The sequence below is a fragment of the Oryza sativa genome, chromosome 8, assembly GCF_034140825.1.
Source record: "Oryza sativa Japonica Group chromosome 8, ASM3414082v1".
Classification (NCBI taxonomy): Eukaryota; Viridiplantae; Streptophyta; class Magnoliopsida; order Poales; family Poaceae; genus Oryza; species Oryza sativa.
The window spans coordinates 11,560,128-11,585,261 of NC_089042.1; the positions used below are offsets into that span (position 1 = coordinate 11,560,128).

The 25,134-nt window shown below is 45.2% G+C and overlaps 1 protein-coding gene and 1 pseudogene across 1 annotated transcript; both read left to right on the forward strand.

Annotated features, from left to right (window-relative positions):
* Positions 1 to 1,614: 1,614 nt before the first annotated feature.
* LOC4345180 (uncharacterized) lies at positions 1,615 to 5,675 on the forward strand. The gene is made up of 2 exons (XM_015792713.2): positions 1,615 to 2,556; positions 5,155 to 5,675. The coding sequence occupies exons 1-2, from the start codon at positions 1,756 to 1,758 to the stop codon at positions 5,248 to 5,250; spliced, it is 897 nt and encodes a 298-aa protein (XP_015648199.1). The 5' UTR covers positions 1,615 to 1,755; the 3' UTR covers positions 5,251 to 5,675.
* Positions 5,676 to 12,245: 6,570 nt separating this feature from the next.
* Positions 12,246 to 15,864, forward strand: LOC136351370 (uncharacterized; annotated as a pseudogene).
* The last annotated feature ends 9,270 nt before the right edge of the window (positions 15,865 to 25,134 follow it).

Sequence of the window (25,134 nt, forward strand, 5' to 3'; positions counted from 1 at the left end):
TAAGGAATTGCAAAAGTCATACTCGGAAAAGATAAAATCTCTAGTATATCGTGTCGGTTTACATATCTCCAAGTCTTACTTGAGGGTCAAGGTATCCCACGATATAAAAGGGACCCCTAGGGAGAGGCAAAGGGTATCGCATCTCATTGCCAACACACCTACCAAAGTTTACGAAGCCGGAGTCCACGAAGCCAACTCGCCGGGAGATCTCGTCGAGTCCCTCGACTACGATCTCATCAGCATCGTCTATTCGGTTACTCTCTTTGTAATCTGTTCTCATCATCATCAATCCCATGTAAATTGGACTAGGGCTATTACCTGATAAGGGGCCTGAACCAGTATAATCCTTGTCTTTTGTCTGTTTTGATGTCGTACTACGTAGATCCCTGTTCCAACGTACCCCAATACCCTATTCTTCCGGTCCGCGAGTATCACTCATCGACAAATTAAGTATTAACTATTTTTAAAAAATGGATTAATATGATTTTTAAAACAACTTTCATATAGAAAGTTTTTTCATAAATCAACTGTTTAGCAGTTTAAAAAATATGCGTGCGGAAAACGAGAGAGACGGGTTAGGAAAATGGGGGAAGAACACACACACAGCCTAAACGGTGCATTCGCCCCTGGGTGATTGGAGAGTATGCACATCGTATTCCACGCGCACGCTTCCCAAACTACCGTTTACGGTGTATTTTTTTGCAAAAATTTTCTATAGGAAAGTTGCTTTAAAAAATCATATTAATCCATTTTAAAATTTAAAATAGTTAATATTTAATTAATCATGTGCTAATGGCTCACCTCGTTTTGCGTATCTTCCCAATCCCCTTCTCCTCAAACTGTGAATATGCCACCTACGAGCTATATTGTATTTTCTCTCTAAAATTTAGGTTTATCATGCAAAGAGATCTACAGCGAATCAAGAATGAAATTGTCCCAAAACTTTACAACTAACTTATTCCAAATATTATTAGCCCAAGTATAATTCATTTTTAAAACATAGGTCTTTACCTTGTATCTAGAAACAAACAACTCATTCAGAAATAGGTTGGGTTTGTTGAAAACCTTTGTTTTTACCTCACCAAAGCCAACTGATAAAAAAATCATTTACAATAAATAGCTAATCTTCGTAGTTGATGTTTCGGTTGCGACAAATCCATAATTTTCACTTTCTTACCGGAGATTGATCCATAAGCCGCACTCCCACTTCCTTCCTCCCTCTCTCTCCAAAAAAAAAAAAAGAAAAGCATCACGTACCGGGCCTACCTGCCATTGAATGAGTAGGCGCAGGAGCAGTACAAACTCAAAAGCGAGAATTCCTCGCAATCCACAGACGAAGACGAGACGAGACGTACCCGCATCAGACTCCAACAGGGCGAGAGACCCGGGCCCACCTGGAAGTGATGCGGGTCTACCAACCCGAGTGCGAAGTGGATCCCCGATGCCTTTACACCGAGCCGGACTGTGAGAGACGGTGGGTGGGGCCCACATGTCAGCGTGCGAGGTCTACCAACACCCGGTCTACGCGGCGGCCGAGAAGCGCCCGTCCCTTTCAGGTTTTTTTTTCCTCCTCCTCCTCCTCCCTATAAATGCTTCTCTCGCCTCTCTCGCCTCTCCCTTTCCAAGAAACCACCAATCTCTCTCTCTCTCTCTCTTTCTCTCTCGCTCGCGGCGGAGAGGAGGAGCAGTCTCCCATCTGCGGCGGCCGGCGGCGTGCGTGCGTGCGGGTGGCTGGTGTTGTGGATTCCGTTTCCGATGGACGACGCGGTGGAGACGGCCGCCGAGATTCTGGTCAGCTTCCAGAACAGGAGGCTGGTGCGGTGGCCGGAGTGGGTTCCGCGGCCGGATGAGAAGGGCGCCGCCGCTGAGGAGAAGAAGTTGCCGGGATGGAAGGACCGGCGGAAGCGGACTTCCAAGTCCAAACCGCCGCCGGCCATTTTGGTGTGTGGCCTGGAGCTGAGGGATTCCGGCGGGGAGAAGGCGGCGTCGATTCCGGCCCCGCTCCCGCCCCCCGCGAGGAAGAAGATGTTGTTCAAGATGAAGGTCAAGGACGAGCCGACGGCGGCGCGGGGGCCGGAGACGCCGCCGGAGTACGGGGCCGGCGCGGGATCCGGCGCGAATTTCAGCCGGGATGGCGTGGCGAGGCCTCTGCCGCCACGCGCGGTGGTGAAGGCCGAGCCGACGCCGGCGGCGCGGATGCCCGAGTCGCCGCCGTACTACGTCGCGGCGGCCGGATCCGCCCCTTCCACGGCCGGCGGCGACCGGCGTCCGCGTCCTCGCCCCGTCGAGAGGGCGCACGTCAAGACGGTCCTCGCGGCGGCGAAGGAGGCCATGGAGGCGTCTAGCCCAGAGACCCCTCTGGACTACGCCGCCACCACCGGATCCGGCGCGTCCTCCAGCGGCGACGAGTCGTCGCGGAAGCGGAAGGCGGCGCCGGGGGCGGGCGGATCCGGCGGCGCCTCGTCGAGCGGCGACGAGGGGTGCAGCTCACCGGAGAAGCGGCCGTGCCTGGTCGCCGGCGGCGGCGCTCAGACCGCCGCAGCGGCTAAAGCAGAGGTGAGTCCCCCCCACTTTTTTCCCCATTTGTTTTTGGCCCTTTTACTTTTGTTTCCGTTTGGATTCAGAACTCTTGAGCTCTTTCTTGTGCCCTGAAATCTTCTTTCTTCCAGTCCCTTCCTCGTGCGATTCGCTTTTATTTTTCTCTTCAAGTTCCTTCCTCGGGCGATTTGCTTGTGATCTGTGTTCTTGCTTGTGTGATGATTCTCGCAACGATTTTTTGTTAGGAAATCAGACGACAAGTTCCCTTTTTTGACTTAAAATTCCACCTTGATTTGATTTGTGTATGGGAGATGTGCCTGCAACGATTTTTCTGACGAAATCCGTTTGCTTTTCACCTCTTTTGTTCACTTATTATAGAAAAAAATAGTCGTACTACCATAGTGTTTATCTGTTTAATCTCAACAGAAATTTAAACATTTACTTTGGACCCGTAAATTCAGCTTATTTGCCAAGATGAAGCATTTTTTAGGTCCGTTCAAAAAAGCTCTTCCTTTATTTTTTCACTATATCATTTTAGTAGTGGTAGTTTTCCTTGTCTGTTACGATTTGTGTATATGTAATAATAGGCAAAAAAAAAGAAGAAAGTTCTACCTGAAAAAAGAAAAAAAAGTATATCGCGTTCGTTTGTGTTTGGGTATTCGATGCGGACTCGTGGGGCGTAAAAGGTGTTCGTTTGGGTAGCGGCCGCCGCGTCGGCGCCAGCTGTAGACGGCGGCGGATTCTGCGCACCGGGCCGCGGTGGCCGGTGTCGTTGGATTTACCCCCATTTTATCACCATCGGGCCCTTCTCTTCCTTAAAAAAAATGTATGGATTTTTCTTCTACTATACGGAGTATTTTGTAATTCTAGAAGAATTCAGTTATGGATAATAATTGAATAAAGTCATAAACCTGCTCAAACCCTTAAATTTTTTCTTTCGAAATCAAACTATAAGGAAATTTTCTAGGCGGTTTCGTGTTGAACTGGAGTAGTAGTAGTAGCAGCGGCTCCCGAGTCGCCGTCACGCGCGTTGCCTTCCCCTCGGGAGGTGGGCCCTCCGCGTGGACTGGGTGGGCCCACGGTGTCAGACGTGCGCCAGCCACGTGTTCCCTCGTGTCCTCCTACCAGAGTTCGAGTTAATTTGATTTTCCTGGTAGGAAGGGGAGTAAAAACCGTGGAAAATTTGTGTGTGTTTGCCTAGGCCTTTCCGTTGGTTTCTTCTTCTGACTTGCTTTGCAAGGTTTGGTTGGAAGGATGGATGGATCGCCCGCTTTCCCCGAGATTCTGTTGCTGTTCCCCCGCGTGGGCCCCACCATGCCCTGCCCGCCGCGGTGGACCAAGCAAGGGCCCCACGTGTCAGCGTTTTCTCTCTAGTATTAGTATATATTTTTTTGGTACATGAAATCATTTTTGTTTTTGAGCGGAATACGTAAAAAAGTGTCTATTTTTGTAAAATAATTTATTTTATTTCTCGTTCTGTAGATAAAAGTTGAAATAATTTTGAAGTTGGGTGTGTACTAGTAGTATGCTCGGCTTTTTCGGGATTAGTTTTGTGTGGCTGGGAGGTGGGGCCCAGGATCCCGGGTGTGACCAAACCGGAGGGGAGCAAGTTGCGGCGCGGCGGTCGGCGACGTGGCCGCCGGCCATTGGATCCCCTGCCTGACACCTCCGGGGCCCACCCACCGGTTCCGTCACTGGCGGTTGTCGCATGCCACCACGTGCATCTGTAGATCTTCTCTTACAAAACGAAATCAATCAAACAGAAGATAATTCACTTTTTACATTTTTTTACTGCATTGATTAAGGGTTAATTACCGGCAATTTGATATAGAGAGGTAGTACTTCATCTTAAGGGGAGAGATTTTGGTTGAGAAGATGTCGGCATTCTTGATGATGATGGCAGTGGCATATTGGCATGGCATGTTGTTGGAGTGGAGTAGCTCGATTGGTTAATTGGGTTTTGTCAGGGCGTGGTCAGTCACGTGATGTCCTTGTCATCGTGATTCCTTCTTTCTCTCTCATTTTTAATTTTTCTGAGAATTTCTCTGGGGACACTGACGAGGCCCCCAAAGCCTCTTCTGTTCAGTGAGCATCAGACAAGATTAAGGTTTTGGACATAGCAACAACAACAAGTCAGATACTGTATTTGAAATGCCACTAAACAACAAGTTCACGAGCAGAGAGACCTTGCCCCTGCTTGTGAACTGTAGTAGTGTAGATTTGCAGCCTTTATGCTGTGTTTTTTTTTAGTTCGGCGCAAAGTTTGGATTTTGATTGAAATCAGAGATGATGTGACTGAAAAATTGTGTGTGTATGACAGGTTGATGTGATAGAAAAGGAATGAAGTTTGGATCCACACTTTGGATCTAAACACAACCTTAATGCTACTTTGTTTGGTTCCAGTGCAGCTATTCGAACCATTCTTGAATGAATGAATAAATGAATAGTTTTTCTGCTTCAGTCATGGTGTTCTTGAATTGGATTTTTGTTTCTTTCTGTTACCACTTACTTTTAGGAGTTACTACTATTGCAAGTCCTGTCTATTTTTATGTCTTGCAGTTTCTTGCGTTTGCTTGACCATATATACTGATGATAATTTCTCTTGATGTTGCGCAGGGGGAAAAGTTTGCGGATTCGATGAACCGTAACGACGATGGCGTGCTTCTCTTCGACCTCAACGAATGTGTGGATAATTGCGAAGATTGGTCCTAATGGGAGTCTTTGCTAGTGTTCATCATGCCTAGATCAATGTGGGAGTTTTTGCTAACATATCCGCGCTCCGTCGGGTAAAAAATAAACCCAAAATTGTGTACATAAAAAGGGCAAAGCCAGTAAGTAGAGCAGTTGACAAGAGCTGGAGGGCTTTGCCTTTTCTTTCTAGATTATATATTATATGAGTAGATGATAAGGTGGGCTTAGGTGGTTTCATTGAATTTGTCAGGTTAGTTTCTAGTCAGCCTTGTTCATTGCACTGCTCTTGATCATATCTTATTATTCTGCTGGCTCTCTCATTGCCCAGTGCCCTCTGCTGTTGCCTTCAGATCGGTGTAAGGCATCTCTGTTTTAATCTTCACTTCAATGTGGAACTGATACAGTGCAAGAACAATATATTTACATACATTTTGTTCTTTGTTTCAGTTTGTGTACATCTGTTTCACTGCCTCTCCTGGTTTACTTTCTTATGCTTCTGTTCTTTGTTGATGTTGATTGTCTAGGATTTTGGTTGAATTTGACGTATCCTAGTACAACAAATTTGAACCAAAATAAAATTTCTTATATTTAGGAATGGAGGGAGTAGTTACCGTTTCTTATTTCAGCCGATCACAACCATTTAATATCTTGTCATCTTAACCCATCACAGCCACCCTTTATTTACTTTCCTTAACTATTGTGAAAATTTTTACGGAGGAAGTAGCTGGTCGTCTGATGAATGATTCGCTTGCAATGGGCATTCATGGGCAGCAGCTGTGGTGTGAAAAATGGCGTGATGCCGTGATGTGAGGATCCAGGTCCTCTACAGTACAGCAGAGAAGAACTGCAGCTACAGTATTCTGAGTCTGCTACAGTGAATTAATGGACCAAACAGTGTTTCGGTACTGTAGCAAAATAATTTGTAAACAGTAATCTTTCTACTGTTTGCCTGATTACTGTTCCCATTTGCTGTTTAGACCTACTGTAGCGATTTGTTTTAGGCCGTTGGATGTGAATCCAACAGCAAACAACACACCCTAATGCAGAGCACTGTAGCTCCCTCTGCATTCTCTCCTCTAATGCAGAGGATTCAAATTGCGTGATGTGGTGTTGGTGGGCCCAATGTAGGTCTCGCATGAAGATGTGGTGTTGTGAGAGGGTAGTTGGGGATTAGTGACCAAATCGGGATTATCGGTTGCTTTGATTGATAGCTCCAGCTGATGCTGATTTGCACTACTGTATAGTTTTTAAAATAAAGAAAGAAAGAAAGAAAATTGCTACAGAGTCTGACACCGTGAACGTACTGTATAGTTTTTAAAATAAAGAAAGAAAGAAAGAAAATTGCTACATAGTCTGACACCGTGAACGGTTAACCGCTTTTGCTCAAATCTGAAACCGATCGTGCCTGTCAAGTTCTATTGCGAACGTCTTTCTCTCCGCTCGTTTGATCCCTTCGTGACTTTAGGCCTGTTTGGGAAGATTTAGATTATGAGAAGTTTGATCCCTTCGTGACTTTAGGCCTGTTTGGGAAGATTTAGATTATGAGAAGTAGCTGTTTGGTAGTTTGGTAGCCAGCTTCTGAAAATCTAAAAAAGCTCTGAAACTCAGCTTCTCCAGCTTCTGGCTTCTTAGTTTGGTATCTTAGTTTATTTTTCAGAATCTATAACTACAGATTCTCAGAAGCTGTGAACTGTTTGGGGCAGCTTCTAGCAGAAGCAGCTTTTGGGAAAAACTGTAGCGGGGAGAAGCTCCCCCAAACAAGGCCTTAGATTCTGAGAAGCAGCTGTTTGGTAGCCAGCTTTTGAGAATCTGGAAAAGCTCTGAAACCTAACTTCTCCAGCTTCTGGCTTCTTAGTTCATTTTTCAGAATCTGTAACTACCACTGGTGGAGAAACCATCTTTCGTCGGTCGGGCTAATTCCACAATAGTCCCGGTTACAACAAAGATCTTTAGTCCCGGTTAAAAAGGGTAACAGGCATATTTGATATTTAGTCCCGGTTGGTAACAACAACCGGGACTAAAGATCATCTTTTGTCCCGGTTCAAATGCTGTCAGGTCTTGGCAAGCCCCCCACCAACCGGGACTAAAGATCGTAACTTTAGTACCAACCGGGACTAAAGATCCCGGCGATTTTTAGCCCCGGTTCATAACACCAACCGGGACTAAAGTCCCACCCCTATATATATGTCTTCTTCCTCCTCCAGCCCGAGCAAGCTTCAAAATTTCTTCAAAAAAAGAGGGGAGGTCATGCCAAAATTTCTAGTGAATTTATTTTGGTGATTATATACAAATCGAAGGTGCCTAAAAGGTTAGCAACTTCATCCTCCAATGTTTTTTTTTTCATATTACATTTGGAGCTATGTTTTGCACACTTTTTTGTCTCCAAAATTTTGTTGTTAGTTGATGAGAGAGAAAATTTGTGTGGGGAAAAAAGAATATATAGAAATTTAGTTTATTTGCTAAAGAAGGTTTTATAAAATAGTTGAGAAGGAAAATATAGTGAAAGATAATCTTCAATAATAGAAAACAAACTAAAATGAAAAATTAAAATAAGTACAACACATTAATATTAGTTTTAAACTTTATAAATAGTAAATATATAATTATTTGGTGTAATATTTCATAATTTTTGTATGAATAATGATATGTCATTATTGTGTGACTGTTGAAAGAGTTTGTAATTATTTTATAATTATTGTATGACTGTCATTATTGTACGAATAATTATGTGTGTACGATTTTTTTTCATGTCATGTAGATGGATCGGCAATGGATGTACGCTGACTGGCGGTCCAAAGAGTTTATTAACGGCGTGCATTATTTTTTGAGAGTGGCCGAAGCTAACAGGCAAAAGGGTTTTATTTGTTGTCCATGCAATAAGTGTAAGAATCAGAAGGAGTATTCTGCATTCAGGACTATTCATTTCCACTTGTTTGAGTTGGGGTTCATGCCAAGCTATAATTGTTGGACATCCCACGGAGAGCAAGGTGTTGAAATGGAAGAAGATGAAGTGGAAGACGACAATATTCCGGACTTTGCTCAGTACGCTGGATTTGAAGGAAATCAAACGGGCGAGGAGGAAAGGGATGCTGATGGTAACAACGTTGCGGATGATCTTGGTCAGATGTTGCAGGACGCCAAGGAGGATTGCGAAAGTGAAAAGGGGGCCCATAAATTGGACAAGATGTTAGAGGACCACAGAACGTCGTTGTACCCAGGTTGCGAGCAGGGGCACAAAAAGTTGGATACCACTCTGGAGTTCTTACAATGGAAGGCAAAAAATGGTGTTAGTGACAAGGCATTTGGCGATTTATTGTAACTCGTCAAGAACATTCTTCCGGAGGGAAACAAATTGCCCGAGACAACGTACGAGGCTAAGAAGATAGTCTGCCCTCTAGGACTGGAAGTTCAGAAGATTCACGCATGTCCGAATGATTGTATCCTATATCGCGGTGAGGAGTACGAGAACCTAGAAGCATGCTCTGTTTGCAAAGCACTACGATACAAGATTAGACGAGATGATCCAGGAGAAGTTGACGGGCAGCTAACGAAGAAGAGAATTCCTGCTAAGGTGATGTGGTATTTCCCTATAATATCACGGCTAAGGCGTTTATTTAGGAACAAGGTGAATGCTAGAATGATGCGATGGCACGCTGAAGAGCGTCAACAGGACGGGATGCTGAGACACCCCGCCGATGGTTCGCAGTGGCGAAACATCGACAGAAAATTTAAAGACTTTGGAAAGGACGCACGAAACATTCGGTTTGGTTTAAGTACGGATGGCATGAATACTTTTGGAGAGATGAGCAGTGGCCATAGCACTTGGCCCGTTACGATGTGTATCTACAACCTCCCCCGTGGCTATGCATGAAGAGGAAGTACATAATGATGCCGATTATAATTCAAGGCCCCAAGCAACCTGGTAACGACATCGATGTGTACCTAAGACCACTGGTCGAAGATCTTAAACTGTTGTGGAAGAAGGAAGGTGTCCCCGTGTGGGATGAGGACAAACAGGAGGAGTTTAACCTACGAGCGCTGCTGTTCGTAACCATCAACGATTGGCCTGCACTTAGCAACCTATCCGGGCAGTCCAACAAGGGGTACAACGCTTGCACTCACTGTATGGATGAATCAGAAAGTACGTATCTTAAGCACTGTAGGAAGGTTGTGTACATGGGTCATCGTCGATTCCTTGCAGCAAACCACCCGGTACGGAAGAAAGGCAAGCACTTTGAACATAAGGCGGACCACCGTACGAAGCCTAAACATCGCAGCGGGAAAACAGTGTTTGCTATGGTTAAAGATCTTAAAGTAGTGTTTGGAAAGGGGCCTGGCAGCCAGCCTATAGAGAGCGAAGATGGTCACGCGGTGATGTGGAAAAAGAACTCTATATTTTGGGAGTTACCCTATTGGGAATTCTTGGACGTTCGCCACGCAATCGACGTGATGCACCTCACTAAGAATCTTTGCGTGAACCTTCTTGGCTTCCTAGGTGTATATGGAAAGTTGAAAGATACACTGGAAGCACGTAATGATCTGAAGCATATGGAACAACGCGGTGACCTTCACCCGGAACCAAAGGAGAAAGGAAGCCATTACTTGAGTCCAGCCAGCTACACTATTAGCAAGGCAGAGAAGTAAAGTATGTTTGAATGCTTGGAGAGCATCAAGGTACCGTCTGGATACTCCACAAATATAAAGCAAATAATAAGCACGAAGGAGAAGAAGTTCACAAATCTAAAGTCTCATGACTGTCACGTGTTGATGACACAGCTGCTACCAGTTGTAATAAGGGATATCCTCCCAGACAATGTCCGGGCAACAATAACAAAGCTACGTGCTTTCATGAACGCAATTTCGCAGAAGGTCATCGATCCTGATAGATTAGAAGCCCTGCAGAATGATGTGGTGCAATGTCTTGTCAGCTTTGAGTTGATATTTCCACCTTCATTTTTCAATATAATGACGCATCTGCTTTGTCACCTTGTCAAAGAGATCGGTATTCTCTGTCCTATGTACCTACACAACATGTTTCCTTTCGAGAGGTACATGGGCGTTCTGAAGAAGTATGTTTGTAACCGTGCTCGTCCAGAGGCAAGCATCGCCAAGGGGTATGGAAAAGAGGAGGTCATTGAATTCTGCGTAGAATTTAGTCCCGGTTGTTGTTACGAACCGGGAGTAAAGATATTTTTACTCCCGGTTGTTCTCACCAACCGGGACTAAAGATCCGAGGGTATATATATTCCCGGTGTGCCCTCGTCTTCTCCACCAACACTTAGACGTTTTTCGATCTCGGCTTCTCCTTCGCCTCCACCGTGCCTAGGGCAACCCCACGCCGACACCGCCGTCGTCTCTCGCCATCGCTTGGCGGTCCTCGCCGCCTCCGCCGCAGACGCCGCCGCCGCATCTCTTGGGTGAGAGCCGCCGCTGCCTCTCTCTCTCGATCTCGATCTCGATATCTCTCTCTCTCTCCACGGCCGATGACCGACTTCGACGCGGCTGCCGCCGCCGACGACATCGTCGCCACTGCCACTCCGCCGCCCCCGCCTCAAGCTCGCCACGCCGCCACGCCACGCCGCCGGGCCGCTACGCCACGCCACCGCGACGCCACGCCGTCGCCACTGCCACTCCGCCGCCACCGCAACGCCACGCCGTCGCCACTGCCACTCCGTCGCCACCGCCTCGAGCTTGCCACGCCGCCGCCGCGCCCCCACGCCGCCGGGCCCCGACGCCGCCGCCGCGCCCGCACGCCGCTGGGCCCCCACGCCGCCGCCGCGGCACGCCGCCGCCGCACCCGCACGCTGCCGGGCCGGCCCACGGCGCCCCAACGCCGCCGCCGCGCCGCCACGCCACTGCCGCGCTCGCCCAACATTGCCGAACATGATTGAAACGTGACCGAACGCGAATGAACGTGAACGATACGTGGACGACCTTTGAACGAACGCTGAACGAACGTGAACGAAACGTGCACGAACGCGAACGAACGTAACGAAACGTTAACGAACGCGAACGAACGTGCACGAAATGTTAACGAACGCGAATGAACTTGAACGAAACGTTAACGAACGCGAACGAGCGTGAACGAAACGCTTACGAACGTGAATGAAACGCTTACGAATGCGAACGAGCGTGAACGAAACGATTACGAAACGCGAACGAACGTGCACGAAATGCTTACGAACGTGAATGCACTTGTACTAAAAGTGTGAGAACGAACGCGTTTATACTAATACATTTTATTGGTAATACATATATGATTATATATGTAACTTGGCCCGTTTAGAGTAATACATTTTCCTGGTAATGTTGCAGAGAAGACGTCGTCGTCGTCCCTCAAGCCGAATTGGTAGCTAGCCATCGAAGTAATTCGCGCAGGCAAGTGATGTAAAGAAGTGATTGTTAGATATTTAATATAAGATTGTTAGACTTAGCATATATGATTATTACAATTTTAATATAAGATTGTTATCGATTTAATATAAGTTTGTTAGACTTAGCATATATGATTGTTAGCGATTTAATATAAGATTGTTAGACTTAGCATATATATATATATATATATATATATATGATTATTACAATTTTAATATAAGATTAGTAGCGATTTAATATGAGATTAGTAGAGATTTAATATAAGATTAGTAGCGATTTAATATAAGATTGTTATACTTAGCATACATATATGATTATTACAATTTTAATATGAGATTAGTAGCGATTTAATATAAGATTGTTAGACTTAGCATATATGATTATTACAATTTTAATATAAGATTATTAGAGATTTAATATAAGATTGTTAGACTTAGCATATATATATATATATATATATATATATATATATATATATATATATATATATATATATATATATGATTATTACAATTTTAATATGAGATTAGTAGCCATTTAATATAAGATTATTAGAGATTTAATATAAGATTAGCAGAGTTTTAATATTACGGTTAGCAAATACATCCTATATACCTAACAAATATTTTTTGTATGCACAGATGGCTGATTGCGATGAGGAACAGATACTATACGATACAATCATAGAGGGAAGCAGCCAGTACTGGAACGAAGAAGAGGGGAACGACGATCTAAACCAGTATTTGAACGAGGAGGGGAACGTAGAGAGGGATGCGGAGGGGAACGAGGAGGGGAACGATGAGGAGGAGGCTAGTGGAAGTCATCCCTCCGCTGGACAGAAGAGGGCACGCGGACAACGAGGTGCCGCGAAGAAGATAGAGGGTCGGCACATCATAACTGAGGTGGACGAAGACGGCCGACCTAGTGCCCCGGCAGAAGCAGCCAAGAATTTTGTACGCCACAACGGTTGGGTTGTGAGGGACAACGTGCCTGTCAGCACGGTGTACTGGCGCAGAACATGGGCACGCGGGGATAATGATAGCTTTGTCCCAGACTCAGAGAAAGAGATGCTGTGGACCACAATGCTCGAGATGTTCACGCTACCCGCGGGTACGGAGAACATAGTGAAACACTGGACTCTGAAGAAAATGGCAGAACAGTTCCAGAGCTTCAAGGGAGATCTCTACAAGAAATACATCCTGAAGGGACTAACACCGAACTTCGACGTATTCCCAAAGCTAAGGGATCATTGGGACGAGTTCGTTGCTTACAAGACAGGGCAACAATGGCAAGCGATGATGGCTAGAAACAAAGACAATGCCGCCAAGAAGAAGTACCATCACCACTTGGGGTCAGGCGGATATAGCGTCGCAATGCCGAAGTGGGAGGAGATGGAGGCAAGTTTGATTGAGAGGGGTATCGAACCGGCCACCGCTAAATGGCCGGATCGATCGAAGTTTTGGTACTATGCTCACGGTGGAACGCTTAACCCAGTTGATGGCTCCCTTGTCTTTAGCGATCAGATACGCGAGGCTGCCAGTCGACTAACGGACGCAGTGGTAGCCTCTTCTCAGGGCACATTCCGACCCGACAGAGAGAAGGATGAGCTGTCACTCGCCCTACAGACTCCCGAGCATCCAGGACGAACACGAGGGAAAGGCATGATTCCCTGGAAGATTGGATTTAAGGAGGACATCCACACGTACAGGAGTCGGATGAGGAGCAAGAGAGATACCGATGCGAAGATTGCAGATCTTGAGTACAGGGTATCAAGCTACGAGCTCAGCATGCAAGAGGAGGTGGCAAGGAAGGTGGATGAACGTATGGCCGCACATCAGTCCCAGGATCCCCATCCGTACATTCATCCTGCAATGGTCAGCCCATCAGGCAATCATAGCAGCTGCGCCTCAACGGGGCAGGTCGGATCACAGAGCATGGACGCCATGCAAACCCAGGACGAAACCACCTGCCCCGTTGATGAGATCACGCAACGGACACCATGTGAGCTGCATATTCCCTTCAAGAACTTATCAATCAAGGTATACTCGTAGTTTGATGATTTTTGACTTGTACATTCCGCAAGTTGCTGCTTAGGTTGATTATTAATAGATAACCTCTCATCACGTGAAGGTGGCGTCGGGAATGGTCATCCCAACAGACCCTTCCAGGACTTACCACTGCAAGCCGATTCCAGCAGGATACTCGAGGGTCGTAGTTGAGTTGGTGGAAGCCGCGTACGAGGACCTCGAGTTGGACTACCCAGGAGGAGACGGTGAGACGCATCTACGAGACACAAGCCACGCCATCATACTATGGCGCAAGCGGTACATCATCCTTCCTGGGCGATAAGCGGCGTCTCGTGCACCATCTCCTCCGGCTCCGCCATCTCCTCCTGCACCATCTCCTCCGGTTCCTCCGCCACGTCCTCCTGCACCATCTCCTCCGGCTCCTCCGCCACCTCCTGCTGCACCATCTCCTCCGGCTCCTCCGCCTCCACCGTGTCCGCCTGCACCTCCCAAGACAAGGTCTCGCCAAGCTCCACCGCCTGCCCGCACAAGGGCAACGAAGATGGCGAAAGTTGACGCCACCAAAAACAAGGAGCCACCGTACGATTGCAGTCAAGAGGAGCTTGATGCTTATGTGGCAGGAGAGGTGAAGAGGCAACTCAAGCCTTGGAGTCCTGAAAAGAAGATACCTATTAACCCGAGCGTGAAGAACTTCTTCAAGGGAATGTCCACAACAAACAAGGAAGCGTTACAGATATCGGACTATGATCGAACACTTCAGAGAGCCTATCACAAGAAGTCCAAACCAGTCCCTCAGCTTGGAGAACAACCAAACCAAGAGGTTGAGCCGTTGGTGACCAGCGAAGATTTTGGCATAACGGAATTCATTTCAGACACCGGTCTAACTGTGGATCAGTTGGTTGGAGGCGCACCAATCCCGAAGGCGGAAGTGGCATACAAGTTTGAACTCGGTAAACCGCTTATCAAACCTGAACAGCTGCAGTCCCTATCGACACAGATGTACAAATTCCATGAACGGTACATGGAAATGAGCGCCAAGGGTAGAGAGATGTTCGGAGCGAGGATCAGAAACCCCGACTTCTTGCAAGGAGAAGATGTTCTCTGGATCCATTTCAAGGATCTCTTCGATCTGTACCAGTTGGACACCCTCGACGTCTCTCTTCTGAGCGCATGGATTTTGTGAGTATCTTTGAGTTCGATTTGTTTCGTTCAATAATTAGCTCCTGGCATATATATAAGCAATAATACTTTCCTTTCATCGTTGTAGAATGGAGATTCAATGGGCCCGACGGCGGAGGGTCTACGATACTGGGTTCATCGACCCTCGGAAAATCAACACCGAAATGATCGACAAGTACGAGAAAGACACAGAGGACAATCTCGTCCATCTCCTAACGCAGCAGCATTTCAAGACGTACATACTACTGCCGTACAACACAGAGTGAGTTTTTATTGTCGTTCGAACAAATTTTATTCCCATACATATAGCATGTACATTTTCGATCATATATATCTCATCTCACGCATATTTCATATTCCACTGGGTCCTGTTATTCTTTGACTTGGACGCATGCAGAGTCACTGTATACGACTCAATGAATAAAGAGGAGAAGATTTTTGACAAGGTCTTCAAACTGATAGACAGGTAATATAATGCCATCTATTCCAAAGTCGCGGGGAATCTATTGCTATTATGTTGATCTCAGGTAATAATTAATTAATCATAGCTTGCAACTGCATATGTGGGGCTTGGGATCGGTTCCGTCAATTGGTCCGTGGGACTTGGAAAGAAAAACTTGGATGGAGGTTTCATTTTCCAGTGAGTACATGCATGATCCAAAATTATATTGAATTGAATCTCTAATTTAATATAAAGAGTATATTAAATCTCTCATCGTTTCTCATGTAGTGTGCAAAGCAGGACCAGGGAACTAACTTATGCGGCTACTACGTATGCGAGTATGCCCACTGCCTATCAAACCAAATATGCACAACACGAGTGCTCGATGTACGTATACATAAACCATTCAAAATTTCATTGTGTATTGATTTGTTAAGTTGTTTATTAATTTCATATATTGATACGTCATTATTTTTCAAACGATAGCGTATTCACATGAGGGATAATCTCCCACACAAGGATTTTATCACGGCTGTTCAAGAACAACTGATGGGATTCATCAACGAAGAAGTCCTTAATCCCGACGGTGAATTCTACTACGACGGATCGACAATTCATAACGTCGGTTCTTCCTCTTCTGACACAACGCCGGCGTCGAAGTCGTAGCTATAGCTACCGAACAAATGAATTGTACTATATATGCATGTATATATATATATATTTATATATGTACACATTTACTTCTGTGTTAATATATATTTTGGTAACATATATATATGCACATAAAATGTTAAGTGCTTTAAATTGTACATATGTGTGTGTAATATATATATATATATATATATATATATATATATATATATATATATATATATATATATATATATATATATATATATATATATATATATATATATATATATATATATATATATATATATATATATATATATATATATATATATATATATATATATATAAAATCAACCATGCAGCAAACAGGGCCATGCAAATAAAAAAAATGGTGCACCGATCTTTAGTCCTGGTTGGTAACACAAACCGGGACTAAAGATGGTTTGGCCGACCACGTGGCTGATCGATCTTTTTAGTCCCGGTTGGTAACACGAACCGGAACTAAAGATCGATCTTTAGTCCCGGTTATTTCACCCGGGACTAAAGATAGCTATCTTTAGTCCCGGATTCGTAGTCCCGGTTGGACAACCGGGACTAAAGGGGGTTACCAACCGGGACTACAAACGGTTTCTCCACCAGTGTATAGATTCTTAGAAGCTGTGGACTGTTTGGAGTAGCTTCTAGCAGAAGTAGCTTTTTCTAAAAGCTGCAGCTGGGATAAGCTCCCTCAAACAGGGCCTTCTTTAGGTCCGCTTGTGTGAGCCAAGTCGGAGGCAATTTTAAATTTTAGAATCAACCTAGGGATACATGGATCGCCGATCACATGATCATTTGGAACATAAATTTGAAAATATGGATGAACCGCACGCATAATCATTTCATTTAGAACTTGACAGGCACGATCGGTTTATTCAGAAATGCAAATCGAAAACTCAGCATCGTTTGGCGTTTGCACTCCACCATATGGAGGATGGCATTAGTCCAGTGGGTATGCTTTGGCTGTGTTTCGTTCAAACTTTCAACTTTTTCGTCACATCAATTATTTGGACATATGCATGGAGCACTAAATATAGACGAAAAAAAATCAATTGTACAGTTTGCATGTAAATTGCGAGATGAATTTTTTGAGCCTAATTACGCCATGATTTTACAATGTGGTGCTACAGTAAACTTTTGCTAATGACAGATTAATTAGGCTTAATAGATTCGTCTCACAGTTTACAGACGGAATCTGTAATTTGTTTTGTTATTAGTCTACGTTTAATACTTCAAATATGTGCCCGTATACATCAAAAAATATTTTGCCAAAACAACTAAACACGGCCTTTCTTTTCTCAATTTTGAGGAGAGGTTGCATGGAGGAAATAGGTAAGAAGTATCCACACGGTACTGGTGGTGGTCCGAAACCATGATATATACAATAGAGTATGACTCGAATGTTATGTTGCCTTACACAAGGCAGGGTGTAGAGCCCTAACTGAATAATACATTGCATAAATTAGGAAATTAAAGTCGTATCTTACCTTTTCCTCCTTATAACCCTGCCCCTCAATGCCTCTACCTATATAAGATGCGCAGGGAGTCTCCTTAGTGGCACTAAATTCACGACAACTATAGTCTAGATCAACGTATCAATGACATCTGTCAGATACAATCCACCAAGATCAAGATAAGAGTAGCGAATTACCTCTCGTTAGAGTTTGAACCTGCCCGAGGCTTAATTTGTTTCTTTGAGTTCCCAACTCAATCCCTTCATTTTTCGCACACACACTTTTTAAACTTTTAACGGTGTATTTTTTTTAAAAAGGTTTCTATACGAAATTTGCTTTAAAAAAATCATATTGATCCATTTAAAAAACTAATACTTAATTAATTATGCACTAATGGACTGCTTTAGATTTTCCGTGCGAGGAGGTGGAGTTCCCAACTACACCTCCCAAACACAGCCTAAACTTTTGTTTCTGTGCATCCATTCACTTTTAAATTAATCTTGTGCGTAGCTCTCTTTTATTATTACCGATGTAAAATTGTTGTAACAATTTTCCAGTGGACATCCTTTCGGAAAACCAAGCTCAAAGCTTTGCAATTTTTTTTTCTCAAAATGTTTTAGGTGGATCTGTGGAGGCATACCATTCCGGACATCAACAAAAAAAGAAAGTATTCACGCATGTAGTTAAATACATATGTTTCATTTACTTCCACATCAGCGTTGGTTCTTTTGGCGGCACCCCTGATCTTGGGCATTTTCCGCTAAATTGCTGACTTCTTGATTGATTCTTTCTCCTTTTTATATCAAACATCTGAATGGGGCCACGATGCTTTCTACTCTACTACTACATCCGTCCAAAAAAACCAACCTCATATTAGCATGTGTCATATTTTAGTGCGAGGTTGGTTTTTTTTTAATGGAGGGAGTATGACTTATGATACACTTGGTGGATACCATGTCTCGAGCATTTCTTTCTCTCTCTCTCTTTCCAAAGATAAAGTCTTGAGCATTTCAATCATTTTATAGTTTTGTTAGATACTGACTCTGCTGCAAGTCCTGAAGTAGCGGCATTTCTGCACAGAATAAGAGAAGGCATTACTTTACTTGGCTAGCCACATTAGAGCTGATTAGTTATTAGATTCAAAAGTGCATCTTTTACTATGGCTCCTTTTTAGTGTTATGCTTTGTTTGTTATCATTCTTGTAACATATAAATGCCTTGAACTAATTAGTAAGAGATAAACCTACATTTGAGACGCTGAATATAGAACTTTACAGCAACTAACGGTTTTATCCAGCTATTTCTAAACAATATCTTCCAATAAAGGACAAACAAAAGAAACCATAGTTACAAATACCATCAATGTGATGCTAGCTCGAGTGATCTAAATAGATAGATCTTTTCATATGGATGTCACTTTTTTTTCCTAGTCTTCACTTTGGGGCACCTTTGATCTCTCCCGCATCTCCCGTTGCCGCTTTCTCCCGCCGCTCTCCCTTTCTTTCTCCCGTGGAAGGTGGCGGCGGTGACCCCAGAGGCGGTAGATCCGGCGCCGCCATGGCCGTATCTAGCCCCCCGGTGGATGGAGTGGCGCCGGCCACGCCACATCGAGGACACGGTGACGAGTGCCGCACGGGTCGCGGTGGTCGAGGCGGCTGACGGTGAGCGCGAGGCGGACGAGGCGGCGGACGGCGAGCGCCGCGCGGACGGACGAAGCTTCGTTGGTGAGGGCAACGAGGAGAGCCGCCTACTCCGCCGTCGCCACCACCGCGGATACGTCGGCCCCGCCGCTTGCCGCTCTCTCTCTCTTATGGGTCCGCCTCGGCGCCGTCCCGGCTGTGCCGCGCTCTGGGAGGACGCGGAGGAAGCCATCCCGGTCCCGGTGGTCGCAATGAAGCTCCTCTCTCCCTCTTCGTCGTCGTCGGCCGGCGGCGACTCTAGCTCTGCTAAGGGGTGGAATAGGAATACGAGCTGGGGAACCGATGTCTACAGGAGCCCGTCGCCCCCCAATGCGTCCCTCGACTGCATCGCTCAGCCGAAAAGTGGCGAGAGACTCGTCCCTCAGCCGGGGGACGCGCTCCATCGTGGGGAGCCGGCGCGGATGGAAAAGCAGACGTCTGTCGGCGAGGGAACAACCCAAAGACACGCATTGGTGATGGCCTTATATGGTTGAGAAAAGAGTCAGGGTGATCCAAGTGTTACAATGTAAGATTATCCGATCCAAAGTGAAAGCATCGGTTAAAGGGCAATCCAAGTGAAAACATTCATAATAAAAGCTAGGTGGCCCAAGTAAAGTTTACTCTTGTTTTTATCTATTTGCGCTGCTTCAAATAAATAGTGTTTCAAATTAATGTTGTTTTATTTGTCTATTTGCAAAAGAACAATATGTTTGATCAATTCCATGATTACTAGTCTGAATAATTTCGCGTACTTTTACTGTAAAATTTTACCAAACGTATAATTATCTTAGCTTGATAAGTGCATCCAATTATCAGCCTCTTCCGGCATCACTGGGTTAGAAATAGATATAAACATCCAAGTAGAAGTACGTATCTCGGCATCTCTGCTGCCAGGCGATCATGAATAACAATCAAACAGAAAATTCTCGGTTTAATTAAGATAGCTAACTATGATATCCTCTTATAGTGCAGGATAAAATAAGGGTGACATGCATGAGTTGTCGAAGGTAGCCTTCTAATGATATTAATTATTCAATCATAGAAGGCGATCAATTAAAATCAACTGATGCACGTTCTTGCCTGGTACAGGAATTAACCAAATACAAAAACAGTATATCAATACAATAACAGAACTCTACACACACACTCAGTATACACCACCTAGCCATTTTTGCAAGATATCAAAATCAAATCCCTAGCTAGTTGGTTCAAAGGTAAAAAAAAAAAGGTTCACCAAAATTGAGAAGTACTAGTCTGTTAAAAAAAATCAAACCCTATGTCCAAATTTAAATCTAGGGTTTGATTTTTTTTTTACGGAGGGGAGTATGTGGTAGTGACTCGATCTGAATGCATGGTTACGTACATCCCTTGGTGTAGACTAGAAATCAGTCTTCAATTTTTCCTTTTTTCTTTAGAAAAAAAAGAATCCTTTTGTTTCCATCTCGATATGACATGTGGGACTATCACATATACATATGTCAAAACTATGTCATCTAGGAGTACTCCACGAACCTCAGCTAATACTCATGTTCAAGCTAGTTTAAGCGTTCTGGTAATAAATTAAGCGACAAAATGTGGCTTTCAATACACTGTTGTCTGTTCACCACGTGAAGCAGGAGTAGTAGCACTGTGGGATCTTCCTATCTCATCCACTTGCGAGTTGCGACTGCGAGTGTCAGCTCAAGTTGGCCTCAATAGTTGAAATTCAAATTAGATTATTAGGGCATGTTTAGATGGCTCCATAGCATTGCCACCCATCCTTGCAAACCTAGCCAAATCGTCGATGAGCATTGACAACTACGTGGCTAATAATTTGGCGGCCACACATCACAAAGGTTTGGAAAAAAAATAGAGAAAATCTAAGAAACGCCATTAACAAGTGTTCTATTCCAAGGAATATCATCGAAAATTATGTGTTTCATGAAATACCATCGTACAAGTGACTTTATCCCAAAAATGTCATTGCTGTTAGGGTTCCGTTAGCCGTCTTCCGTTAAGTGGTATAGGATGAACAATGTATTTAAGAGAAATTTAACATTATGCCACTCTATAGGGGTGGCTTTAGCATGATGCCACCTCATAAGATGTCCTTATAAAAATGCCACTCCATAGATGATACTTCTTAATGAAATGCCACTTTGGGGTGATTAGCTTTTAATCACACTTTGGAATGATTAGATGCTTTTAATCACACATTAGGAGTTTAGGGTGACTTCTCTCGGCTGCGTGTTCGTCGCCGCTGCTTCCCCACTCGGCCACTGCTTTCATTGCCCTTAGGCGCGCCTGCCTGAGTCGTCGCCTGTCCGTGCGCCCGCCGGCGTCGGCTCCCGTCCACGTGCCCGCCGGAGTCATCGCCGCTGCTCCCCCGCTCGGCCATCGCTTTCGTCGCCCTTCTACGCGCCCGCCGGAGTTGGCTGCCGTCGCCCGTCCGCGCTTCCGCCGGCGTTGGCTCCCAGGCGGAGGGACACGGCGGCGGGCCACATCTCGCCCGCTGGCTCCACACAGCCCGGCGCCGAGGCGGGTGCGGGGGTGTTCGGCGAGCGCAACGGCGACGGTGAAGAGGGGAGGGAGGAGTGGTGGGGACGGCGAAGAGGGGAGCGCGACGTGGACGTCGCTAGTGGCGAGCACCTCTTGGAGCGGCTCGGGAGGTGGGGGATCAGACACGAGTAGCAACGCGAACAGGCTCTCTCTATGAGAGGTGAGGGAATCAGCTCTGTGGATGACGACGAGGAGGCGAAGTGGAGGCCGGAGATGGCGGAGGCGGTGACCGTTGCTGTGGCAGCGGGGGGAGGCGGCGGCGCCGGCACCGGCGGTGAGGAGGAGGGGGAGAGGAGGGAGGGGAGGGGAGGGGAGGGGGGGAGAGGACGCGGGCGAGTAGACGTGGATATTTTTTGCGGGCAGCACATGTCACACAGATTCTCTAATCACCCCAAAGTGGAATTTCATTAAGAAGCATCCTCTATGGACTGGTATTTTTATAAGGACATTCCATGGGGTGGCATCCTGTTAAAGCCAATTCTATGGAGTGGCATATTGTTAAATTTCTCATGTATTTAATGGTGTCGGATGAATGGAACCCTAACGACAATGGTATTTCTTTGATAAAAATCACTTGTATGATGGTAGTTACGATACTCACACTCATCGATGGTATTTCTTGAATTTGGGTATTTGTCAATGATATGTATTTCTTCGATTGTTTCAAAAAAATTATGTACATGGCATGTGGACCCAGAGCTAGAAAAACTATGATATGACATAAGCGTGGCATGATTTGGGCCCGGTTTAGATCTCACTCTAAAATTTTTCATCCTGTCACATCGAACGTTTGAACATCTACATGAAGTATTAAATATAGGCTAAAAAAATAACTAATTGCACAGATTGCCACTACTTTACGAGATGAATCTTTTAATCCTAATTGCTCCATGATTTGATAATGTGGTGCTACAGTAAACATATGCTAAAGACGGATTAATTAAGCTTAATAAATTCGTCTTGCAGTTTAGTGACGGATTCTATAATTAGTTTTTTTATTAGTGCCCGAAAACCCCATGCGACACTCTATATAATACCCGTGCGAAACGTATGATAGTAAACCAAGCACCCCTTCATTCTTTTGATGTTGTCACATCAATATCTTAAATCATTAATAAATTAAAACATCACAATTTAATATGTGATAACGATATTAATAGATTTGCATGAAAAAAGTTTTATTTTTAATGTTTTATAAACATATAATTAATCAGGAGGCATGTATGTTAGAGATCGTGTTGACGTTGAAAACAATAATTAAAAGAAACACAGGTACTTCCTCCATTTCACAATGTAAGACTTTCAAGCATTGTCTATATTCATATAGATTTTAATAAATCTAGACACATATATATCTATTCATTAACATCTATATGAATATGGCAATCCTAGAAAGTCTTACAATATGAAACGGAGGGAGTAGTACTTTATTTTATAGGAGTCTTGATTAAGAGTATTAATTTGAGAAAATTGTGGTGGCGGAACATAAATTTACAATGTGGGTACAAAATATAGTACAGAACTTTATAAAATGGTGCACCGTTCTGATCTTATTCCCTATGTACCACATAAATTTATATATTAGAATAGTCGTTTTACATATTCGTGCACTAAAATACATTGGAATTTTCACCTTTTAATTCTTTTGAAAAACTTATTTTACAAATAGACCTAAAAAGAATCATTCCAAAAATAGATCCTTTTCGCAGCGTCACATTATTAGCGTTGTGGTCCAACATGACGGCCGCCATCCCCTTACCCCTCGGTGGAAGCTAAGTCATTGATGCTGCTCAAGACCTATTTGTAATAGAAAATGACCTATTTTGAATAAAATATATCTACAAATAGTTCTTGACAGCAATAGCACTAGCGTCAAAGATATATTTGTAATTTTTTTTACAAATATATTTGGATCACGGTACCAATGGCGTTTAGCGCCCATGAAAAGGATCATTTCTGTAATACCTTTTTAGGGGCCTATTTATAAAATAGGTTTTCTAAAAGGATCAAAAGGTAAAAAATTCCAGCTAAAATACACCTATCTCTTAAGTTCAACTACCTCAAACATAATTTACTCCTTTTGAAACAGACTCCTTTTGAAACAGACTATGTTCCACTTTTGAGTGTGGTGATCAAGAGTACCATTGGGGAATAAGTTCATTTGAGGTCCCTTAATTTGGCACCAAATCCAATTTTCATCCTTTAACCCAAAAACCAGATATAAAGGATCCCCAACTTTCAAAACGAGTGCAAATAAGGTCATTCGGTAGTATTGTTTCTTGTTTTGGCTGACATGGCACCTACATGGCTAATTTGACAAGATCTTCGTCTCACGTGACATTGACGTGACGCTTACGTGGCAATTTGATTTGGAAAATAATAAAAATCGCGGGTCCACATATCAGTTACACCAAAAATAATAATTAAAAACGGTGGGTTCCACGTGGGCCCCACATGTCATTCTCACTCCCCTCCTATCTCCCCATCTCCCCTCTCTTCATCTCTCTCCGCTCTCCTCTCTCCTGATTGGACGGTCAATGGACAGCGGGGAGAGGGCGGTGGCCGGCGGGGAGAAAGGGAAACGCACGGCGGGCCGTCGGGAGAGGAGCTACGAGGAGAAGGGAACCATCCCGGCGGCGACGGGGCCACCGCGACCTTGGCCGTGGACGACGTCGACATCGACCTCGGCATCTCGGCGGTGGGATGAATGTGTCTCGCCAACACACGCGCGCATCCTCGGAGGGGGTCAGCCGTGCCGGCGGGAGAGGGAGGAGACGGTCGATCTCGCCGGCGGGAGAGGGGAAAGAGGGCGCCGCCTTGCCGGCGAGAGAGGGGGAGAGATAGCCACGAGGAGGCTAGATGGGGGCAGGGTGGTGAGCTGAGCGGTGGTGGTGGCCGCCCCTGTTGCCATGGCGGAGTGGAGGCGGGATGGGACGGGAGCAACTTGGCGAGGTGAACGGTGGTGGTGGCCGCCGTCGCTACCATGGCAGCGAGGAGGCAAGATGGGGGCAAGGGCGGCTCGCCCACCTCCATTTCTACTCTTACGAGACAGAGCAGAGCACAAACCCAATCCCATCCAACCTACCACCTCGCCGCCGTCGCCGCGACAGCCATGGGTGTCCCCGCGCTGCTGCTACTCCCCTCCCTCCTCCTCGCCGCGGCCGCCACAGCTACGCTGCAGGACCAGCCCGCATTGCTCCTCTCCCGTCGGCCGCCGCGCGCCGTCCCTTCTCCCCGCCGGCCAACGCCCTCTCCTCGCCACCCGTCGGCCATCCCATCCCGGTTAAACCACGCTTGCACACCGAGTGGGTTGGAAGGATCGGGAGAGGAAGAGATAAACACAATGGCTTTGCCACATTTAGATGTGGCAATTAACTTTTTGCCATTGGATCCACATGTCATAGACACATGTGGACCCACATGTCATTGAGATAGGGGTGGCAAATAGTTATTTGCCAAATCTAAAAGTGGCAAATAGTTAAAACCCCCTGCCTCTGCGGCAAGGTACCCGAGGACGGCAGCGAGGTAGACGGGGGTGCCAGT